General features: G+C 42.9%; 1 protein-coding gene across 1 annotated transcript; it reads right to left on the bottom strand.

Annotated features, from left to right (window-relative positions):
* Positions 1-5,481: 5,481 nt before the first annotated feature.
* TMEM170B (transmembrane protein 170B) lies at positions 5,482-20,411 on the bottom strand. Its single transcript, XM_038770874.1, has 3 exons — positions 20,315-20,411; positions 8,239-8,409; positions 5,482-6,301 (listed from the first exon to the last, which is right to left on the bottom strand). The coding sequence occupies exons 1-3, from the start codon at positions 20,409-20,411 to the stop codon at positions 6,171-6,173; spliced, it is 399 nt and encodes a 132-aa protein (XP_038626802.1). The 3' UTR covers positions 5,482-6,170.
* Positions 20,412-22,314: the final 1,903 nt, after the last annotated feature.

The raw sequence follows: 22,314 nt of genomic DNA, 5'->3' as shown, positions 1-22,314 counted from the left end.
TGTTTTCCTCTCCCAGGTATCCAAAATACAGTTTGCTACACTCAGTAAGTAACCAAAGAATGGCACTGACTTTTTGGCCAATGAAGTGAAATCCGACTTGTGGACACCAATTTCTTATCATCGAAAAACCGTTATCAAATTTTTATTGTTTCCCTTTACAATAAATGAGTGCAGAGGAAGAATTTTAAATAAAGACAGACATCTTCAAGACCAGACTAAGGTGTTTACTGCAATTAAACTAGTTAAAATTCACTGTAAAACTTTTATTATCCAAGAAATTAATGTTATATTCACAATGAGGTTTGTACGTGAACTGGGAAATAAAAAAATTGCTTTTATAAAATTAAAAATCAATAGTATACAATATTTACAGTTGGGTATACATAAACATACCTTATCCTCCAAATTAGTCTAAACTGTACCATGTAAACATGCAGTAAACATATACCCACAAAGAGTAGGCTATAGTTTTAAATGAAGGAGAAGACAGCTTCACACAGTATAGGGTATTCTACCAAGTATATATTTTTACAACAAAAAATCAGCTTGCGATTTTGTCACATCTTCAAGCATCACAGTACAATAAGTATTTCTATAACAGAAATAAATCCCTGACGGTAAACCTATAAATGTTATATAAGAAGCCTGCCCCAGACTTCAGTGCACTAACAACTGGATTTTCTGGAAGCAAATCTTATTTAAAATTGCCTGCCTTAAAAAAAGAAAAAGCCATAATCATTTTCAAGACTAAAAATAATAGAATGCAAAATGAAAAAGAACCTTCCCATTTTCCCAGCTTCCTGGGGAGTGAAGAGAAAAACTGTTATAATTCAGAAGCGTTCTTTTCAAGTCAGCTGCCAACCGTCACACTCTTAAGACAGTCAACAATGGGCAAGGCCATTTTATTACTACGGAAATCTTTTATTAAGGATTTGGGGTGCAATACCTCAAAGTCAGCCCTAACTGCGTAACTCTGAACCAAGTAGCTTGAGCTTAGCTTTTAGCCCAATCATCCTCGGTGAGATCTTTCTTTTGGTCACTTCTGGGAGGTTCCAAGCCAACTGAGACCCTACCAAGAAAAATTAAAAATCTACTAACCTGTTCTTTCAGGCTAACCTTGTCCTTTCTTACTGGCTCAGTCAGGCCCTTGTCCTTATGACTCTGTTTAACCCAAAAAAGCAAGTTAATCCAAATTCAAAAGTGTTAGACATGTCCATTAGGTAAAGCACTATATCCAAAACAAACCAATCCCATCTAAACAAGCATCATTCAATAGACCTACAAACCTCGACAACGATATAATTTGATTTTCATCCTTAAGACACTCCTTCCTCAAAGCAGGTTAAAATGAAGTGCTCCCAGTTCTGTTTGGATGGTTAAAACCAGTGCAGAAAAAAATTAATGTTTAAGCATGTTCAAGGAGTGAGTTAATTGTCTCTTAAAGAAAGCAATTATTTGATTATCTAAGAACAATTTATATACAGCTCAGTACTTGGTAGAAGAGATGAATACAATTACATTGTGAAAGTGAAAGTTGGATTCAAATCACTATTGGAAATAGTATATTTCTGAAGGTTCCAACACTAAATTGGTTGTTTTATTTACTTAAATATTTTCTCTTGAGAGGCTGTATTCAGGTTAACGTCAAGGGCATTTACCGGTGCAATATATAAATTGTTTTAATAAATAGGTTATTCATGCACTCGACTTACCTACAATATTTAAATTAAAAACTACAACGACATAACTATAAGGCTGCTAAATAAAAAAACAAAACTCACTTCTGAACCAGCACCTGATTATTGGAGCCAAATGGTATGCTACATACATTTAAAATTACAACATACAGCTTCCAGTTCAGGATTTTTAACAGGTACCAAAATTAACTTGTAATACCAAGAAAGGGTTTCAAGTTCGATATATGTACACTGTACACAGAAAATATGAAATCAAGTCCCTTAACTCAGGGAAAAAGATAACTAATAGGTCAGTAATTCATTAATTTGAGTGTTTTCACTAAATTAATGGAATCTTAACCAGTATATCTAGTCAGCTATATTGGAAATATTCCAAAATTAAACATTACTTCCTTAATACAAGTGCATGGAAGTTGATAACTATAATACATTTAGACAAAGAATCCATCAGCAATTGTCCGCCAAACTCTACAACATTGAGGCCACTGCATTCCCTATATAGAACAGATATCCGTGAGTTATTAAAAAAAAACCCAAACAAAAAAAACACTGACCATCGGCAAGGGAGAAACACAGAACATGGCATCTTTACCTCCATAACATCTGCAATACTGACTCCAAAAAGGTTATCATAAAACCTACTCTACACCATACCAGAGAAATCTACAAACCATGCATGAAGCAAAACAGCAAGGTGATTCTCTGTCATAGAAATGGAACTTACAGAATGTTTAAAAACATTTAATAGCAATAGATGCAGTTGGCATTTTGGGGGGGACTTGCCTAATTTCTCTTTAAATCTGACTTCGCCCATTACTTCACCTACAGATTCATTCATTCAATCGTATGAGCAGCGCGCTGTACCAAGCGATTGGGAAAGTACAAGGCAATAAAAAACTCTGACATTCCCTGCCCACAAAGAGCTTACAGTCTACAGATGCACTGGTCTCACTTGCAGGAGGCAAACCCAATGGTAGGTTGACAAAATTGTAAAGCATCAATCTGGATCTTCCTGGCACTACCAATTTCCGACTCATTAGCCAGTCTCCAACAAAGGGAGTAGCCATTAGCGATTTTTGGTGTCAATTCAAAATTACAGAACTCAACTTTGGTTAGCTGAGATCAGCAGGTGGCATTTTTACCCTGAGTCTGACCATTCAATTGGGCCTCCTAATTTACCTGGGAGTTGGCCAAATTGACAACAGCCCTTCAAGGTTGCCAACCGCCAAATGTGCCCCATTCACCCGATTTTTGCTCTGGGGCCTGCCCTCAACTTCCCTGGGGCCACAGGTGAACTAGGGAGGAAGGAAGGTTGGAGGTGAAAAAGCCTGAAATGCAGTCTGTCAATCAGAGGAGTTCACACCAAGGTTTTCTGGGCAGGTAGATAGGATATAGTTCCAAAGGCATAGGAATTGTCTGCATGGCACAATCTCACTAACATCAGCTGAGGTGCTAACATTATGGTTTGTCTGATGCTCCTATGTGATCCTAACCACATTTTGTTTCCTAAAAAATCTTTTTTTTTAAAAAAAAATCACTCATTCCAGTGTAGACATGGGCATGGGATCTCATTTAGTGTACTTGAATTTGGCGATGCATCTCAAGTACTCTTGGGCCAAAATCTCATTAAATCATACTGACTGAGCCGCAAATTACCTGGGGAATGGTCTCTGAGTATGTTTGATCCAGGTAAAATGTTGCTCCAACCAAAAAGAAAAAATTCATGCTATTGTTTTTAAAAATAAAATTTTTTTATAGGTCGTGTAACTGACTGGGCTCAAACAAATCCTCCCAACAGGTGGCTACTAAAATTAAAGCTTTCAAATTAGTCTATTTGGCTATGTCACTGCCAAACAGTTATAGATGTTTGTGCAAGTTATATTGAATTTGGATACAGTAAACAACAATGTCCAATAAGCCGCCAGTACATGCAAAATGGCAATTAGGGAAATTTAAGAGCATAGACAAATTGTTTTTGAAGTACTAAAGACAAAGGAAACAAATTGACTGAACAGCAAAATAAAAAAAATAAAATTATAGAGGGGGGAGCATACTAAACATTTTGGTTCTGAGGTGGGTGCAGTAAATCAGTTCATTTTAAGCATATTCTACAATTCTATTTTGACATCGCAGGAAAAAAATGAGTATTAGACCCTCTTTGGTCCACATGCTCAAAATTCTGGCTTGGTGAAATCGCCCGTTTGTTACTTTCAGAACTAAAGAAGACATGCCTCAAATTATGTACTCCATGACGCACTATTTCACTGTGTACCTATAAAATTCTAGAGCTCCTTAATATCCCATCTAGAACTAAACCAAAATTCCTGTCACCATTTTAATGAGCCCTACAATTCTTAGGATGGCTGTCATATTTACCTTTAAAATGAGACTAAGCTTACTGTAGGCAGGGAATGGATATGGTAGGAGAAAGCGGGTTCAATATATATATATATATCAGTATAGACATTATAGAGTCAACATCAAGGTACTGACACTGACTCCTGATGCAATGACATTACCTCACATTGACATCAACCCTGACCAATACTGAATGCCACTAAAGACTTCCCACTATGAAAATTGAAAGAGAGACAATTTAAAAAATAACAATGAAATAACTTGTACTGATTTCTATTCTTAAGCCCTGACCTCCCCCCAAAAATCGGATTTTCCAAGGTTCCTCTTGATATGATTCTTAAACCATAGTGCTTAAGGGGTATTTTTGTCAGGATTAGTTAAGCTCTCCAAATGGATTTGCTTTTTACTCCTTTGTATCTGTTAAAAAGGCCATTTTCATTCTCCAAATCCGGCAGCACTAAACTAATGAGCAATTCTACCTGCAACAGAGGAGTATACTTGCATCAGATTTCAACTAAACGGCTTCTGAAGCCAGGAGAAAAAAGACAAAGAGAAACAAAACAGTTTTATGAATCTGACAACATTCCATGGGTGCTTCTGAAAGTTAAAAAAAAAAAAAAAAAAAGGATGGAAAGTTTGCTTGGGTATCGTGATGCCAAATGTGCCCTCCAGGACTTGGTTATTCACGGATCTATTTACACGACTACACATGCTATCAAGCATCCTATATTCCACCCCACTCACCTTACTCTCCACTCTCTTGTAAACAGCAATTTCTAACATTTCTCAAAATGCTTTACACCGAAGACAATTTTACATGCACACCACCAGACTTCCTGGTAAACTTGAAAAGAACGAAAAACAAAGGAATATGTCTTTTAAGAGCTAAACACCTGAAGCTCCACATACCTAAGAGAGGAAGCTCAGCTTTGGATTAAGTAGAGCTCTCACAACATATCGCTTCTCTTATTGATAAACTCCTGTAACTCAAACTTTTTTTTCTGTAGAATTGTGACACTGTTTCTCTCCCAAAGCAGGCTCTCTGCTCAAATGTTTTTCCTAGTCTATTTAGATAAGTCTTTAAAGTTAGGCGATATTCCAGAATAAAAGATTTGCTTTTTTAAGCCTCTGTTCAAATCAAGCTTTTGTTGTACCAAGCTAACTCCTTTGAGGTGATAGAAAAATAATGAGCTTCTCTTCAAAGATACACAGCAAGTATTTTCTTTAAAGATGTTAATGGATGCAACATGTATTTCAAACATTCTGGATACAAAAGTTATAGGGCATCATTTAACTTACAAAGTGACCCATAAAATCTACGTCTCCATGACTGACTTTCGAACATGAACAGATGGGATATGTGTCCGAAAAAAATATTTACAGAACTTTTTTTCGTCGGTGGTAAAGACTGACGTGACGAGGGTAGGAATTTTCAAAATGGTCTCATTTCCCTCAAAGGATTTTCACATTTATTAACCCAAATTACAACATGTTCTTGACGCAGAGCTGGGCTTCTGCCCTAAATTCCAGTAACGCTCAATATGCAAAATCAAGTCATTTATCCCACACTGAATGAGCTATCACTCAGCAATCTTGGTGGGATTCGGCTAGAAAACAGTAAAACTCACTACTTTACCTGAATTTGTGTGAAATAAATTCAGAGCACTCTACTAACTCTACACTTTCAAACAATCACATGACTAAAAAATATTCAAGTTTGGCACGCATCAATTCCTCAGAAATGTCCCTGTAAATTGCTCACAACACTGTTAACAACAATTCTCTCCATCTCCACTGTTAACCTGATTGGCAGCTAAACAAGGTGCTTTTTCTTGTAGCTTCACATACAGTGTATGGAGTGCACCTTGCCTGCGGCAGAGGCACATAAGGTGCAGTGCAATAGTGCAACATCTTGAAAACTAGAGGGCAGTTCTTCATGTTTCCCCCTCAACACGGCACTCGTCCTCTAGTTTTAAAATGCACATCCGCATATCCACATGCTTCCTCTTGCACAATTACGTATCCTCCAAGCACTGAAACCATTTCCAGGGACTCTTTCTTCTGCCTTTCCTCATGAGATTGCCTTATGAGAAGTGAAGAGTTTCCGTAAGAGCCTCAAAGGGTAGCAAGGATCCTCGAAAAGGAGATGATTAATGTCAACACCGTCTGTCCGACCCCAAATACCAGTGCTTCCAAAGGGGCCATGTTTTTTCCCGCTACTCTGTAAATGCCTGCTACCGCTGCACCTGCAATTAACCGAGAGATATAATTGGGAAACAATCCGAGAAGCAGAAACAGAGAATACATTTAGATTTCATTCTTAATCACACAATGAGATTATTATTTCACTTGTGTCTAGACTCTGATGAACAAATCATCTTTCAAAAACACCTACTGAATTTTTCAACCTGCCCCTCCTCAAAATGTTCAATGGCTCCCCCAAAGTCTCCCATAAAAAGACAACCCCTGTGACTGACCATCACCTGGCTGCCATATAACCAGTTACCCTTTTCCTTTGCTCTGCCCATCCTATTGGCAAATTATTTAAACCATTACGATGTTGTCAGGTACTCTTGCAATCTTCACTAAAGCAAAGCTCCTCAGTCGGTCAGTCAGTAGTACTTGAGTGTTTACTGTGTGCAGAGCACTGTACTACGTGTTTGGGAGAGAACAATAAAACAGACAGACATATTCCCTGCCTACAACGAGTTTAACAGTCTAGAGAAAGAGCAGAGACAGGGACTGTGTCTCATCCTTCTGTAAATTCTTTAAGTTGACACTTGGTCAATACTGTTGATGCTGATAGTTTATGTCTTCATTCAAATAGCTCGTAGATTTCAATGGATGCTAGTCCAGCCTGCAACATCACCCAGGCAACATACTACTCTGTTCTGGTTCCAATTTTGTGAATTTCAAAGTATAGTCTTTGAATATTTTATAAAACAACTGGATCACTCCACTAATACACAGCACTGCAGTTGAGTTTCTAAAACTTAACCTTCCCACAAGACTAACGAACTTCCTACTGCCATATGTTTAACCGCTGGAGAGTAAGATTGCAGTTTCCCACGTTATAAAGGCTGTGCACTCCCACACCTTGTGTGTTTCCATCTAGTTTCTGATCCACACGGCTAGTGTCCCTTCCACATTTCTGGGTTTATCCCACCCCTTCTGATCAATGCATTGGAAGACTGAAAATTAGGGAGAAGGGGAGGACCAAAAGTAGACTGAATACTAACTAGCCTGCAGAGCAGTTATAATTCTAAAATGTTCTAGTTGCAAGATTTTAAATGAGATGATGAATAATCCATTATAGTACTTTATTACTTAACATTAAGGATGCTAAGGGCCAAATTGAGTCTAATTTGAACTAAATCAAATTATAAAAGACATGTTGCTTCTGAAACCTAATTACAGTGCGATATCAAGTAAGCCTTTTTTTCTTTAGCGAGATCTCAAAGAAATTCAGCCAAATTAGTCAAGATTATCTACTCTTTTTTTTATTTTAAGAAGTTATAGTTTCCCTGAGCTTTCCTCTTTGCTGGTCTCTCAGCTTCTAGTCTCTTCCCACTCCAATCTATAAAACCCCAGACTCTTCATGTTTAAAAACCTAAAATAAGCATTTAACAATTACTGAAAAATCAGTGCCATCTTCCAAAAAAAAGTACTCATTGTAATACCATGTACACCCTCCCCCTCGCCCCAACCACCAAATGTAAGGACCCTTAGGGGCAGGGATCATGTCTACTAACTCTATTGCTTAGTATGGTGCTCTGCACAGCACAAAATAAGCTCTATAAATACCACTACCTGACAGACTGACATGAAAATATTACCAATTCACCTCAATTTTGGTAATTCATTTTAAAAGGACTTAACTTTACAGGGGCTGTGGGGGTGGGGGCATCATACTACATTTCTTTTACATTTCTTCTTAAAAAATGCTAAATGAAATGAATTTACAGAAACTTTGACTCTGGAAATAAAGTCTATACATTATCAATTAGTGCTGCCCAAACAAAGTATAAGTAAATACTTGGATAGGAGTCAGGCTGAAAAGCATACTTGTGCAAGACCACACTCTTCTGAATAGTAACTTACAAAATGAAAATAGCTATGAAGAAATGACTGACAAAGTAAGAATGCAAAAACAGCAATTCATAGAAAAACAATGCCAACTTACTGGTAATCATTGCTCCAATTACAGAGGCCAGAAATCCAATGCTGACCACAATGATGGAGATTACTCTTCCTTGCTTATGTCTCTGTAGCATCACAAACATCAAAACTCCTGCAGCACCATGGATGAAGAGAGAGGAGAAGAGGGCCCAGAGGAAAACCCAGTACCACATTTCTGAAAGGAAAATCAAAGCAGTAATAAGTCAGTCTGTCGATCCAGTTATTTGAAGAGCTTTAGGCACAAATGGCACATTTCAAGGTACTGGAGGAAAATCCAGTCCCAAAGTATTGATCTAACTTCCAAAAGTATTACAATCAGAAGGTACTGTCTAGATCTGAATATAGCTAGATATCTAGGAGTGAATTATCAGTGTCTGGGTCTCCCCATGCAAGCATTTTGCCTTGCTCTCTGAGAGCTTCCAGGAAGGCTAGGTCGGAACACAGCATGGCAGCACAAGTGGAGGAAACACAAAGGCCACATTTTCAACCATGGTGGTCATTTGAGAGACCAACCAAGTAAAGGGAGGAAAGATCAGTTTTCATGTGCGTGTCTTGCCTGCTCCTTAAGAATGCCCCTTCTTTTCTCCCTAAGTGCTTAGTACAGTGCTCTTCACCATCTACGCACTCAATACCATTGAGTATTGAGGAAAAAAATAAATCCAAAATACTTTATCTGGAAGGTCAAATAAAAATAGATCAAACACGGTAGTTCACTATGTAAAATCAACACAGTGGAGCTACATCTAGTTTACGCTTTCTAGCCAGAATCAAAATCTGAAACGGACATGCTGATCTTTAATGAAAGAACTATGCCTCGGGTTGCAAGCACCCCATGATACATTCAACTGGAAGATCCAGCTGATACAGTCTGATACCTCACCCCAAGTTATTACCAGAAGCAGCTTTGTATACCTGGTCACCTCCCCACCCCCCAACTCCAGGCCACATGATGTAGTAGTAGTAATAGCATTTATTAAGGGCTTACTGTGTGCAGAGCACTGTACTAAGTGCTGAGAACGAATAATAGTAGGAATAAGACAGGGTCCCTTCCTCTAGGTAGATCATACAGAAGTCCAACTAAACCCTGAACTTAATGTTTCTCTGGGTGACTCCAGTTCCGCCCCTTGCCCACCAGCATCATCATCATCATCAATCGTATTTATTCAGAGCTTACTATGTGCAGAGCACTGTACTAAGCGCTTGGGAAGTACAAATTGGCAACATATAGAGACAGTCCCTACCCAACATTGGGCTCACAACCAGAACTGAAATGGGATGGAACGTGATTTTGGATAAGGTTAAAGGTACCTTTATGCATCCATTTCCACAGAACCGTGAATAAGTCACTGATATATGTATACACATTTCTGTCCACCTAAGTACTCATTTATCTGGAAAAACGTGCATATTTTAAAAGGTTAACAGCACCAATAAGTTACGTTTGGCTTTGGAAAACACCTCTTCAAACAGATGTCTCTATGGAAGATGGCTTGGCCCAGTGAAAAAGACCATAGGACTGGGAATTGGGACACTCAGTTTCCACATACAGCTCAGCTACTAGACTGCTTTGAAATTGGGCAAATTGCTTAACCTCTCTGTGCCTGTTTCCTTCCTCTTTGACTGGGACTGTGGTGGAGGACAGGAATGTGTCTGAACTGATTTTCTCACATCTCTCCAAATGCACAGCAAAGAGTAAACTTAAATTCCATTAGTGAAATATTTACAAAGTGAACACTCAATAATGCTTCTCCACAGACAGTAGGGAAATTTTTGTTTTGTCTCGTCTTAAAGAATTTACCTCTTAAACCCTGCTTAAAGTGCACTTTTAGTTTGAAAAAAATCCTTCAACATTTCACAGTGGAGCTACTTACATGCATTTTATTGTAAATACAGTACTTTCTTTCCCTGAGAGTCCAAATTAACAACAAAAATTTAGAGCTCTAGGAATATCGTGTTACTCAGCGCTGTGATTGGATTTCACCCACTCCAATCTGACTAATAATAATTTCAAAGTTAAGCTAATTTTTGGGCATGCTATTTTACTGCTAAGCTGTGCTGATGAAGGGAAGATGTCGGGGAAGGGGTAGCAGCAAACCCTTCTCATCTTCCCACACCTTCCACGCCAAGAAAGCCCACCACTGAGGTCACGATAGTAGCAGCAGCCACTGCCAGCTTCCAAGTTAGAACTAAACTTTTTTTATATATAGATATACTTCTAGCACTGTTGACATGCACATGTGGGACAATATAATTTGGATAAAAATCCATTTGAGTACAATTACTTTTCAACAGCTTATTTACTTCCCAAATAGACTTGCTCTTTAAAGTGGTCTTTCATACTTAATTGCTTCAGAAGACCAAGATTAGTCCCTTTGCCCGTCCATAAAACTTGAAAGCTCCAAAATAATGTGCAGCTGCAAATGAATCTTGCCCTAGATTCATTTCAACAAAGTTATGACCACCTAGTTCTAAGGTACTGTGGGTTTTCACTATGATTTTGGCTTCAACATCTTTCTGCAAAGCAAATCCATTTGATACAGCATTCTGCAGTGTTGGAAGCAACACGGGAGGATACGCATGTGACACTGGAATGGGTGACAATTACAGAGTGAGTTTCTTTTAATGCCAGGCTTTGGAAGACCCCATGTTATTTACAAACCGGTACACTCGGTTCTCTATTTCCAAATGCATAATCCAAATAAAACCTTAATAACCAAGATATTGCAGGGTTTCAAGTTTCTGCTCAATGTTGGCAGTAAACATGCAGTTCAAGTAGACATTATTTCAATAAGTTTTCTTAATGGAACCGTAAATGACATAATGGAAATCAATCAAATGGAAAACCAAGATCTGCCTAATTTCATATTAGTAACCTTTCAAAGAAAGACAATTTGCTCCGAAGAAAGACGTATTCAGTCACCAAACCCTGCAAGTTCTATATTCCCAACAAGGTACCACGCTGATTCAAACACTGTGTCCAACGTGAGTTGGTTGTGGACAGGGAACGTGTCTACCAATCCTGTTGTATAGAGAACAATACCATACACTATATATTTTAGAAAGCTCCACTGGATGGCATAAATTACTTTCAGTTGAGAATATATGAGTGTTTTGTTTACTTTGGAAACAAAACCTAATAGTGAACAATAAGCTGAAGGGGCACATAGGGCTATTGATCAACTCATAAACCTTGCTTAAAGAATATATTTTAAAGTCAAAATCCCATGAAGAATGGGTTCTGAGATAGCAATAGAAGTGCTACAGATTGAAATGAATATTCCCTTCTAGAAATACAGGAGGCAACAGAACTCTGGTTTGAAAATGAATGTCACCTGGAGCATATAGTTTGCACCTTAAATGTTACGGGTATACTATTGGTTCTACTGAGAAGGATCAATTTTATTTGCTCTCCCGCTCCCCACAGCAAGAAAAGGGGCTGAGGAGCTGAAACATTAAGAAGCAGGGGCATGCCAGCTAGGGCCGTGCCATTAGTGGCCAAAGTTTCTGAGCAAAGAACCACCTGGTAGGCAGTCGGCAAGAATCCTGAAAACAGCTGGCTGACATGGGCAGCAAAGAACGGGCAACCATCTGCCAGTCCACTGTGTTTTGGCTCGGGATTAGCATTATGTGTCCCATCCGAGCTGCATGGGGGCCAGTAGATCAGGACAGGTGTCCCAGTTGCACGGGGACCCAGGCGTCCCAGGGCAGGTGTCCCACCTGCAAGGTGGTCCAGGCATCCAGGACAGGTGTCCCAGTTGCAGGGTGGCTCAGACATCGAGGATAGGGGTCCCAGCTGCATGGTGGTCCAGGCAACCCAGGGCAGATGTTCCAGCTGCACAGTGGTCAAGATTAGGTCAGGAGGACCTAGCCGTCCAGTGCCCAAGATTAGGCTAACATCTTTTGAAAGATGGCATGACAGAACTCATGCCAGAGAGCACACAGTGACCATATGGAAGTGGCAGAATCCCATATGTTCACGCCTGCCAGCTTCCCCTTCAAACACCCCAGGTGCATTCTCCAGTGTGGCCAAACTATGAATGTTACTGACGCAGAGAAAAAAAATAGGGTTAAAAGAAAGTAATCCCGCTTTCGTATTTCCACCAGAGTAAAAAAATCCCTTACTCAAGATTCCAACCACCCGGAGCATATTCATCTAAACTCACTTAAGCACTATTCTGACACCCAAACATTAAGATTCTAGTCCTATCACTCACTAGTATAAATGCCCAGCTTTAGCATGGAAAGTCATGACATGATTTTCCTTTCCTTCCCGTTGCCCAGTCTTTCTCTTGTAATACTTACCCTTTCTAAATTGCTCAGTTCTTTCGTTGGTTAATATACCTATTTCTTCCTCTTCATCTGGGTGTATTTCTACTTATTAGTTCATCTTTGTCTTTTTACTCCAGGCTTTCTACTTTGTCCCTTGTCATCTCACCTCGGTTTCCCTTTTTAACTCCTTTTCCTCTGCTACTGTATTAATCAAATTTCTTGAGCATTTACTGTGTGGAGAACACTGTTCTGTGTGGGAAAGTAGTTGGTAGGCCCACAAGTACCTTACAGTCTACTGTATGGTTTTCCCAATTGCCATAACACTGTCCCTTTCCAATCCTCTTCTAACTCCCTTGCAATTATTCCCCATCTCAATCTCCCGTCTCCTGGACCCTCTTCTTTTGCTGTTTTACTCTTCTCCTTGTTCCTTTTCTGGCACCATTACTTCCTTTGCGTGCTCCTTCTCTCTCTCAATTCCTATCCTTATCCCACTCTCACCTTCTCTCTTTTCCGCAGGCACTGTCTTGCTTTATTGAAGGCCCGGTCCTGCAGCAGAGACCTGGGATGAAGGCCAACTTCCCAGGGTGGCTGCTGTGGGAGATGGGGCGATGGGGTGTGGAGTGGAGTGACTTGATGAGCAGGTGAGATGGACAAGGGTGAGGCCAGAAGACACCCACATTCAGGATCCATCTTCCCACTCCTCAGAAGCCTCCCATGGCTCCCTACCAACCTTGTAACTGCTTCACTTTCAACTGTATATCACTGAGGTCAGGAAATGCCCAACTCCTTTAACTGTGCTAAGGGCTCGGCAGAGTGTTCTGCAAGGTAGGGGCTCACAATGCTGCTGGGTGATTCGCCTACCTCTGTCCCAGCATCACCCCACTGTGATCCTCACACCCCAACACAACTTGACAGACCTCAGCTCTTCCCATGTTCAAAGCCCTCCTAAAATCCCATCTCTTCCAACAAACCTTCCCCAATTAATTCCCATCTCTAATGTCACAGCCAGCTGGCAGCCATGCCACCTGGGTTAACTCTGAGTCAGAGTACTCAGGGACTGAAAAGCTCCAATTTTACATATAAAAGAGTTGAGGCAGGATCTGAGCTCTCTGCCATTGGTTTGTTAAGGTCAACTTTCCTAAGGTTTCTTTCAATATTTTTTTCCCCTCACAACTACACTCTAAAACACACTTTCTTTACATATTTTATATCTTTCTCAATAAAAACGTTTCCATATTCCTCATATTCACTGGTGGCATTTAATGGCAGCTAATCATGTATTTTAGAAACACCTGGATAATTGTTTTAGTAAATTTTCCACCTAGTGAATTCATCCAACGTAACTACACTTGACATCACAAGTCCCTTCTCCCTTGCCCTAATTCTCCCACCACCCTCAATAGCATCATTATGCCCTCTGCCCTTAAATCCCAATTTTAGTGTAATATTTGATTCTTCTCATTTGCACTCCTCCTACAAACCAATTTGTCACTAAATCCTGTCGATTCTTCCTCTGCATGAGTTCCGCAGATTTGCCCATCTTCTCCACTCCTACAGCCACAGCTCTAAGATAAACTTTTATTTGCACCAACCTGGTTTACTATAATAGTCTTTTTTTGGTGTCTCTACCACCAGCCTTACCCTGCATCAGGGCATACTCCAAACAGCAGGAACGATGATTTATATTAAACACCAATTTGGTCATGCTGGTCATGACACACTGCTCCCTATTGACCTTGTACCAAATTAAACTCTGACCATGAACTTCAAGGTCTCTACCAACTGGCTTACCCTTAGCTAGCTGTCTTTTTTACCCAAACATCCCGACTCACAATAACCTAGACCCAACTCTCTAGCTGCTGGAGTCACATCATAATCCATTTTCTACGCCTAGAATTCACTCCCCATTAGCTTCAAACAATAAGCCTCCTCTTCGCCACAGTTTTTCTAAGCGGCCATCATATCTACCAGCACCAGCTTACTCAAAACCATACGTACCATACAATACAACCATACATGTCACACCACACAATTCACCTAGACCAGCATTACAAATTGCTCTTTGTAAATCTTGTGACCACAATTTCTGCATCATCTATAAATCATGTGTTCATGTTTATCCTCACACAAGTTTTATGTCTCATTTCAGATTCCTTTAGATGTTCATATGCTGCTCTCCCTCATACTGCAATCTTGGGAAGGGAGAACATGTTTAATTCTTTGTAATTTCCTATAGCACTCTACACATAATTGGTGCTTAACACATTCTACCACAACCCAATTGATGCTGCTTGACATCCACATAGAAGACAGGATAAACAGGAAGGATAAGACTCGTAATTTAACCGGCTGTTTAAGTCCCTACTAGCAAAAAAATGTGCTAGAAAGGAGGATTTTGATGACAGTTTGGTTGGTAAATTCCCTTGGAGCTAAGGGTTTTTAGCACAGATGTACATATGAGAAGTCAATTACTTATTTCAATCCCTCTAGCTCCAAGTTTGTTCTGCTTTGTCTCTTCCGTGAGAGTGCAAGCTCCTCGTAGACAGGGAATATGTCACTTCTTTACTAGGTACTTTCCAAATGCCTAGCCTAGTGCACCACACCAAGTGGGAACACCATAAATGCTACTACCATTAATCAAGAAATGTTATAAACATAATCAATCGATCAACGGTATTTATTGAACACTTACTATGTGCACAACACTATAAGAGCTGTGGAGACTACAACACGAGTTGGCAAACTCCTTCCCTGCCCACGTCATGTTAATTAACTCTTCAAGATGACTTCTTAGATGGTAAGCCCCTTGAAGGCTAGAGACCCTGTCTGAGTCCCATCTTTGCATTCTTTCCCAGGGTTTAGATCTGGGCTTTGCACATCATAAGCACTTAATACTGTTACTACTTACAGAATTTAAAATACGATTATTTCAAAGAAACTTCCCAAAGACAAAAGGGTTCACACATGATTACAGCTTCAAAATTAAGATATCAGGCAGTTGACCCAAATGCAAAACAATTTGCTGGCATCTGAATTCAAGAAAATTGTTTTCCTTGAAGGCAATCAGGTGATCTCTAATTCAGACTATTTCCTTCAAATATGCATCTGCCCACTCCAGGGAGCTTTATCTTCAGAAATGAGATTTATTCATTTGGTTTTTTTGAAGATACGAGGATCATGATACCGTACAAAACAACCTTCACTACTTTTTAATGTAAAGTGTTTGTAAATAGTGATTGCCTATAAAAATAAACGACAAATCCGAAGAATGCAATCATTTAATGTTCTTCCGTGAGCAACTGGCATCAAATATATTGGTCTTCAGGGGGTAACTGAATTACCACTGAAAACTTGTGAAATTAAAGGTAGGCTTTTAAGGACAGTCACATTAACCAAGTTCCTTCATTAAAGAAACATGTCTTTCACATTAAATGAGTCATGAAGCAAAACTAAGCTACTCAGATCCTATTACAATGCTTCTAGCCCTACATTTAATTATCTTAACTCCCTACTATTCAGTAATTAATCCCAATTCTCACACCTATGAATGACTGAAGCAAATAAGAACTCCCTCCCCCCCAAAAATTGACACAAAGATAAGTAAAAGCAAAAAGAACTCTGGTACGAGCTACTGACACCAAGTTACTCTGTTCAAGATAAACATCTTTATCATGAATGGGTCAGACTTACTGTGCTTAAAGGGAGCCTAAAATATCCAGTTACTAAATATACCGCTCTTAAATTAGTAAAAATTACTTGTGCTTTCCTCTTTCTATAGAAGATGACGGTAATGGGATTTTGACCCCAGTACTGATCCCACCACTCCAGTCTAACTCACCTACAATGCACTGGGGTAGATAGAAGGTGACACAGTCTGTCCCACAGATGGCTCACAGTCTCAGGAGGGAGAACAGATATCAAACCCCCAGTCCACAGATGAGGGAAACTGAGGCACCACAATGTTATATGACTTGCCCAAGGTTACAGAACAGGCAAGCAGCAGAGTCAGGATTAGTTTCCAGATCCTCTGCCTCCCATGCTTGTGCTTTTTCCATTAGGCCACTCAGGCTTATTTCCCTAAAGGAAGAATAATCTAAGCCTCCAAAAAAATTACAGGAAAAGAAAAAGGAAAGTAAAAAACAAAGAGGTTTACATCTAAAACCAATGCCTAACAATACTCCCCACAGATTAAAAGAAAAAAAAAAGCACCATTCCTATTCAATGACCTCAACCCCATCTTTATTGGGGTATTCTGGACTGCAGGGAAAGGATACAATGAAGAATGGGGATTTTATGTTTTTATTATAACTCACATTTCCTCTGGGAAGCCTTCCTTAACTAAATCTCCTATTTGCCCTCCCTTCCTCTCAAATGAGTCACCTAAGCACTAAGAGTCCTCAACCCTTAAAAACTTAGGTTCATTCATTCATCCAATCATATTTATTGAGCGCTTACTGTGTGAACAGCACTGTACTAAGTGCTTGGAAAGTACATCAACAAAGTGAAACGATTCCTGCCCCAAACGGATTTACAGCATAGCTGGGGTGCGGGGGTTGTCCCACCCTACGCCTTCTCCCATGGCAGCTATGTACCTATCTTTAAATTCTGCTGTTTCCCCTCTATCTAGAATTAATTTTAGTGCTCGTCTACCCCGCTGGACTGTAAACTCCAAGTGTAGGGACTGTGCCTACTCACTCCTTATACCCTCTGAAGCACTCAGTATGGTGCCCTGCACAGAGCAAGCACTCACGAAATCCTACTAATTGCGATCCTTCAGACGGGAATTACTTAAAATGGGAAAGAATTGAGCTCCTTCGTTCACAATGAACCCTTCCAAGCTGAAGACCTGGTTGCCTCTGCAATCTTCTGCAGACTGAGCAGCATCCGGCAAGATGAGACGGAGGGGAAGGATGAAGGCCGAAACCAGAGAGTGGGATACATCTTTTCTTCATCCCTAAAGGTAGGAAGAGGCCTAATGGAAAGGGCAAGGGCTTGGAAGTTGGCCCATCTGGGTTTCGATCTAGACGTCCCTCTAGACTGTTAGCCCATTGTGGGCAGGGATGGGCTCTCTCTATTGCTTTACTGTACTTTCCAAGTGCTTACTACAGCGCTCTGCACACAGTAAGCACTCAATAAATACGATTGAAGGAATGAATCGATGAATCCCAGCTTCACCCCTTGCCGGCTGTGTGACCTTGGGCTAGTCACCTGACTTGTGTACCTCAGTTTCCTCATCTGTAAAATGGGAATTGGGTCCCCGCCCTCCCTTCCGTCAGACTGTGGGACCTCCAATCAATCAATCATGTTTATTGAGAGCGCCTACTGTGTGCAGAGCACTGTACGAAGTGCTTGGAGAGTACAATACAGCAATCAAGAGAGACAATCCCTGCCCACTCCTCCGGGATTGGGCCTATGTCTGAGCGGCAGTGCTCAGCAGGTAGCAGGCACTTACTAAGTAGTTACTAGGATTAAAAATTATTCTAACACCTCCCACCAGCAAACAGGAGAAAGGGAACAGAAGCAGCATGGCCTGGTGGAGAGAGCACCGGCCTGGGAGTCAGAAGGTCATGGGTTCTAATCCCAGCTCTACCACTTGTCTAATGTGTGACCCTGGGCAAGTCACTTCACTTCTCTGTGCCTCTGCACATGGTAAGCGCTCAATAAACACGACAGACTGAATTACTCTGCCCAGAGTAAGCGCTCAATAAATACGACTGAATTCATTCACTCATTCAGTCGTATTTATTGAGCACTTACTGTGTGCAGAGCACTGTACTAAGCACTTGGGAAGTACAAGTTGGCAACATTATGGAGATGGTCCCTACCCAACAACGGGCTCACAGTTTCTGCCCAGAGTAAGCGCTCAATAAATACAACTGAGTTACTCTGCCCAGAGTAAGCGCTCAATAAATACAACTGAGTTACTCTGCCCAGAGTAAGCGCTCAATAAATACAACTGACAGTTACTCTGCCCAGGGTAAGCGCTCAATAAATACGACTGACTGAATTACTCTGCCCAGAGTACGTGCTCAATAAATACGACTCACTGAATTACTCTGTCCAGAGTAAGTGCTCAATAAATACAACTGATTGAATTACTCTGTCCAGAGTAAGTGCTCAATAAATACAACTGATTGAATTACTCTGTCCAGAGTAAGTGCTCAATAAATACAACTGACTGAATTACTCTTCCCAGAGTAAGTGCTCAATAAATACAACTGACTGAATTACTCTTCCCAGAGTAAGTGCTCAATAAATACGACTGAATTACTCTTCCCAGAGTAAGCGCTCAATAAATACAACTGACTGAATTACTCTGCACACGGTAAGCGCCTCAATACGACTGACTGAATTACTGTGCACACGGTAAGTGCTCAATAAATACGACTGACAGTTACTGTGCACACGGTAAGCGCTCAATAAATACGACTGAGCCCATTGGTGGGGCTCATTGAAATACAACTGACTGTATTTCAGGTCAGTTGAAATACAACTGACTGAATTACTCTGCACACAGTAAGCGCTCAATAAATACGACTGAATTACTCTGCACACAGTAAGCGCTCAATAAACACGACTGAATTACTCTGCACACAGTAGGCGCTCAATAAATACGACTGAATTACTCTGCACACTGTAAGCGCTCAATAAATACGACTGAATTACTCTGCACACAGTAAGCGCTCAATAAATACGACTGAATTACTCTGCACACAGTAGGCGCTCAACAAATACGACTGAATTACTCTGCACACAGTAGGCGCTCAATAAATACGACTGAATTACTCTGCACACAGTAAGCGCTCAATAAACACGACTGAATTACTCTGCACACAGTAAGCGCTCAATAAACACGACTGAATTACTGTGCACACAGTAAGCGCTCAATAAATACGACTGAATTACTCTGCACACAGTAAGCGCTCAATAAACACGACTGACTGAATTAGCTGCACACAGTAAGCGCTCAATAAACACGACTGACTGAATTAGCTGCACACAGTGAGCGCTCAATAAGAACGACTGAATGAATGAGTTAGAAATCAGGGGCTCAAATCCCGGCTCCGCCACTTGTCAGCCGGGTGACTTTGGGCAAGTCACCCTTCACTTCTCTGGGCCTCAGTTCCCTCACCTGTAAAACGGGGATGAAGGCTGTGGGCCCCCCCCGTGGGACAGCCTGGTCACCTTGGAACCTCCCCAGCGCTTAGACCAGTGCTTTGCTCACTAGACGCCATCACCATTATTATCTCTCTGCCCAAATATCCCCTCGGCGCTTAGAACAGTGCTTTGCCCAGAGTAAGCGCTTAACAGAGGCCATCATCATCATCATCATCATTACTATTACTGTGCCCAGAGTAAGCGCTCAATGAATACGCCTGACTGAATTCCCCAGGTTAAGCGCTCCTTAAATCAATCAATCAATCGTATTTATTGAGCGCTTACTATGTGCAGAGCACTGTACTAAGCGCTTGGGAAGTACAAACTGGCAACACATAGAGACAGTCCCTACCCAACAGTGGGCTCACAGTCTAAAAGGGGGAGACAGAGGACAGAACCAAACATACCAACAAAATAAAATAAGTAGGATAGAAATGTACAAGTAAAATAAATAAATAAATAGAGTAATAAATATGTACAACCATATATACATATATACAGGTGCTGTGGGGAAGGGAAGGAGGTAAGACGGGGGGATGGAGAGGGGGACGAGGGGGAGAGAAAAGAAGGGGCTCAGTCTGGGAAGGCCTCCTGGAGGAGGTGAGCTCTCAGCAGGTGAACGAATAGTGACCGAGGGGATGAGCGTCCCGTACCGGTGAGGCTCCTGAGCACGGCTCCGTGGGCCCAGAGGCTGAGGACCTGCTGGACGGACAGGTTGATGGAGGAGGGGTCTCCGGGCTGGCTCCTCATGATGGGCCGCCGAGGGGTCGGGACCGGGGCCGGGGCCGGGGCCGGGCCCGCCGAGCCGCCCGCCGCCTCCGCCGCCGCCTCGGCCCAGGGGCCGCCCGCTCCGCGCCTCTCCAAGCCGGGCCCCTCCCCGCGGGGGAGACATCGAGGCCGGCGGAGGCGGCGGAGGCGGCGGGGAGCAGGAGGGGGACGACGACGGACGGGACGGGACGGGACGGACAGCGCCCACCCCTCTCCTCCTCCTCCTCCTCCTCACGGGCCTCGGGACCCGCCGGCGGACGGCGGCCTCCTCATCGTCGCCGCCGCCGCGGAAGAGGCCAACGACGACCAGAAGGAAGCTCCCGCCCCCTGACAGGCTCCAAACCGCCGCCGCTGCCTCCTCCTCCTCCTCCTCCTCCTCGCGCAGCTACCGTGCGTGCGCCCGTGCGTAAGCGCGCGCCAGCCTGGCCCCGCGCGGGCGCATGCGCGCACATCCCCCCCTCCGCCCCCCAGGCTGGCTCCTTGCCCAACCAATGGACGTTCTCCCCGCCGGGGAGAGGGCCAAAGGGGGCGCGCGAGCTTGGCCCCGCGCGGGCGCATGCGCGCACCCCCCCCCGCCCCCCCAGGCTGGCTCCTTGCCCAACCAATGGACGTTCTCCCCTCCGGGGAGAGGGCCAAAGGGGGCGCGCGAGCTTGGCCCCGCGCGGGCGCATGCGCGCACATCCCCCCCACCCCCCCCCTCCCAGCCTGGCTCCTTGCCCAACCAATGGACGTTCTCCCCGCCGGGGAGAGGGCCAAAGGGGGCGCGCGAGCTTGGCCCCGCGCGGGCGCATGCGCGTACACCCCACCGCCCCGCCTCGGGCTGGTTCCTTGCCCAACCAATGGGCGTTCCCTCCGCCGGGGGCGGGGGGGGAGGGCCGAAGGGGGAGCGCGAGCTTGGCCCCGCGCGGACGCATGCGCGCACCTCCCGGGCTCTTTGCCCAACCAATGGGCGTTCTCCCCGCCCCCGCCCTTCGGGGGCGGGCCAAAGGGGGCGCGCGGGCGTCACGTGACCCGCCACACGGGGACCCCGGCTGGTCGGGCGCGCGCACGGGGGCGCGCGCTCAGGGGGCCGCGTAGGCGCCCGCTGGTAGTGGAGGAGGAGGAGGCAGCCAGGATTAATTATGATAATAATGATGGCATTTATTAAGCGCTTAGTATGTGCAAAGCACTGTCCTAAGCGCCGGGGAGGTTACAGGGTGATCAGGTTGATCCTCGTGGGGCTCACAGTCTTCATCCCCATTTTACAGATGTGAGAACTGAGGCACAGAGAATAATAATGACTTAAAAAAATGACGGCATTTGTTAAGCGCTTACTACGTGCAAAGCACTGTACTGAGCGCTGGGGGGGGATATAAGGTGATCAGGTTGGCCCACGTGGGGCTCACAGTCTTCATCCCCATTTTACAGATGAGGTCACTGAGGTTTCGAGAAGTGAAGTGACTTGCCTAAGGTCACACAGCAGACATGTGGCGGAGCCGGGATTCGAACCCATGACCTGTGACTCCAAAGCCCGGGCTCTTTCCACTGAGCCACGCTGCTTCTCTTATTATTATTATTCTGGTATTTGTTAAGCGCTTACTATGTGCCAAGCACCGTTCTAAGCGCTGAGGTAGATACAGGGTAATCAGGTTGTCCCACGTGGGGTCCACAGTTTTAATCCCCATTTTACAGATGAGGAGACTGAGGCACAGGAAATGAAGTGATTGGACCAAGGCGCACAGCGGACAAGTGGCGGAGTGGGATTAGAACCCACGACCTCTGACTCCCAAGCCCGGGCTCTAGGATGCCCAGAGGATCTGCGCTAGAACTTTGTATAAAAAAAATAGCATTTGTTTTTAGCGCTTATATGTGACAGGCATTGTACTAAGCACTGGTGTAGATTCAC

The sequence above is a fragment of the Tachyglossus aculeatus genome, chromosome X2 (assembly GCF_015852505.1).
Source record: "Tachyglossus aculeatus isolate mTacAcu1 chromosome X2, mTacAcu1.pri, whole genome shotgun sequence".
Classification (NCBI taxonomy): Eukaryota; Metazoa; Chordata; class Mammalia; order Monotremata; family Tachyglossidae; genus Tachyglossus; species Tachyglossus aculeatus.
The sequence above is the reverse complement of the archived record's forward strand: the minus strand, read 5'-3'. Positions and strand labels throughout refer to the sequence as shown.

Coding starts and splice junctions, on each gene's coding strand:
- TMEM170B (XM_038770874.1), bottom strand. CDS start 20,411: ATGAGGAGCCAGCCCGGAGACCCCTCCTCCATCAACCTGTCCGTCCAG. Junction 8,410..20,314: donor CGTGCTCAGGAGCCTCACCG/GTACGGGACGCT, acceptor TTTTCCTTTCAG/AAATGTGGTACTGGGTTTTC. Junction 6,302..8,238: donor AATTGGAGCAATGATTACCA/GTAAGTTGGCAT, acceptor GGTTAATTGCAG/GTGCAGCGGTAGCAGGCATT.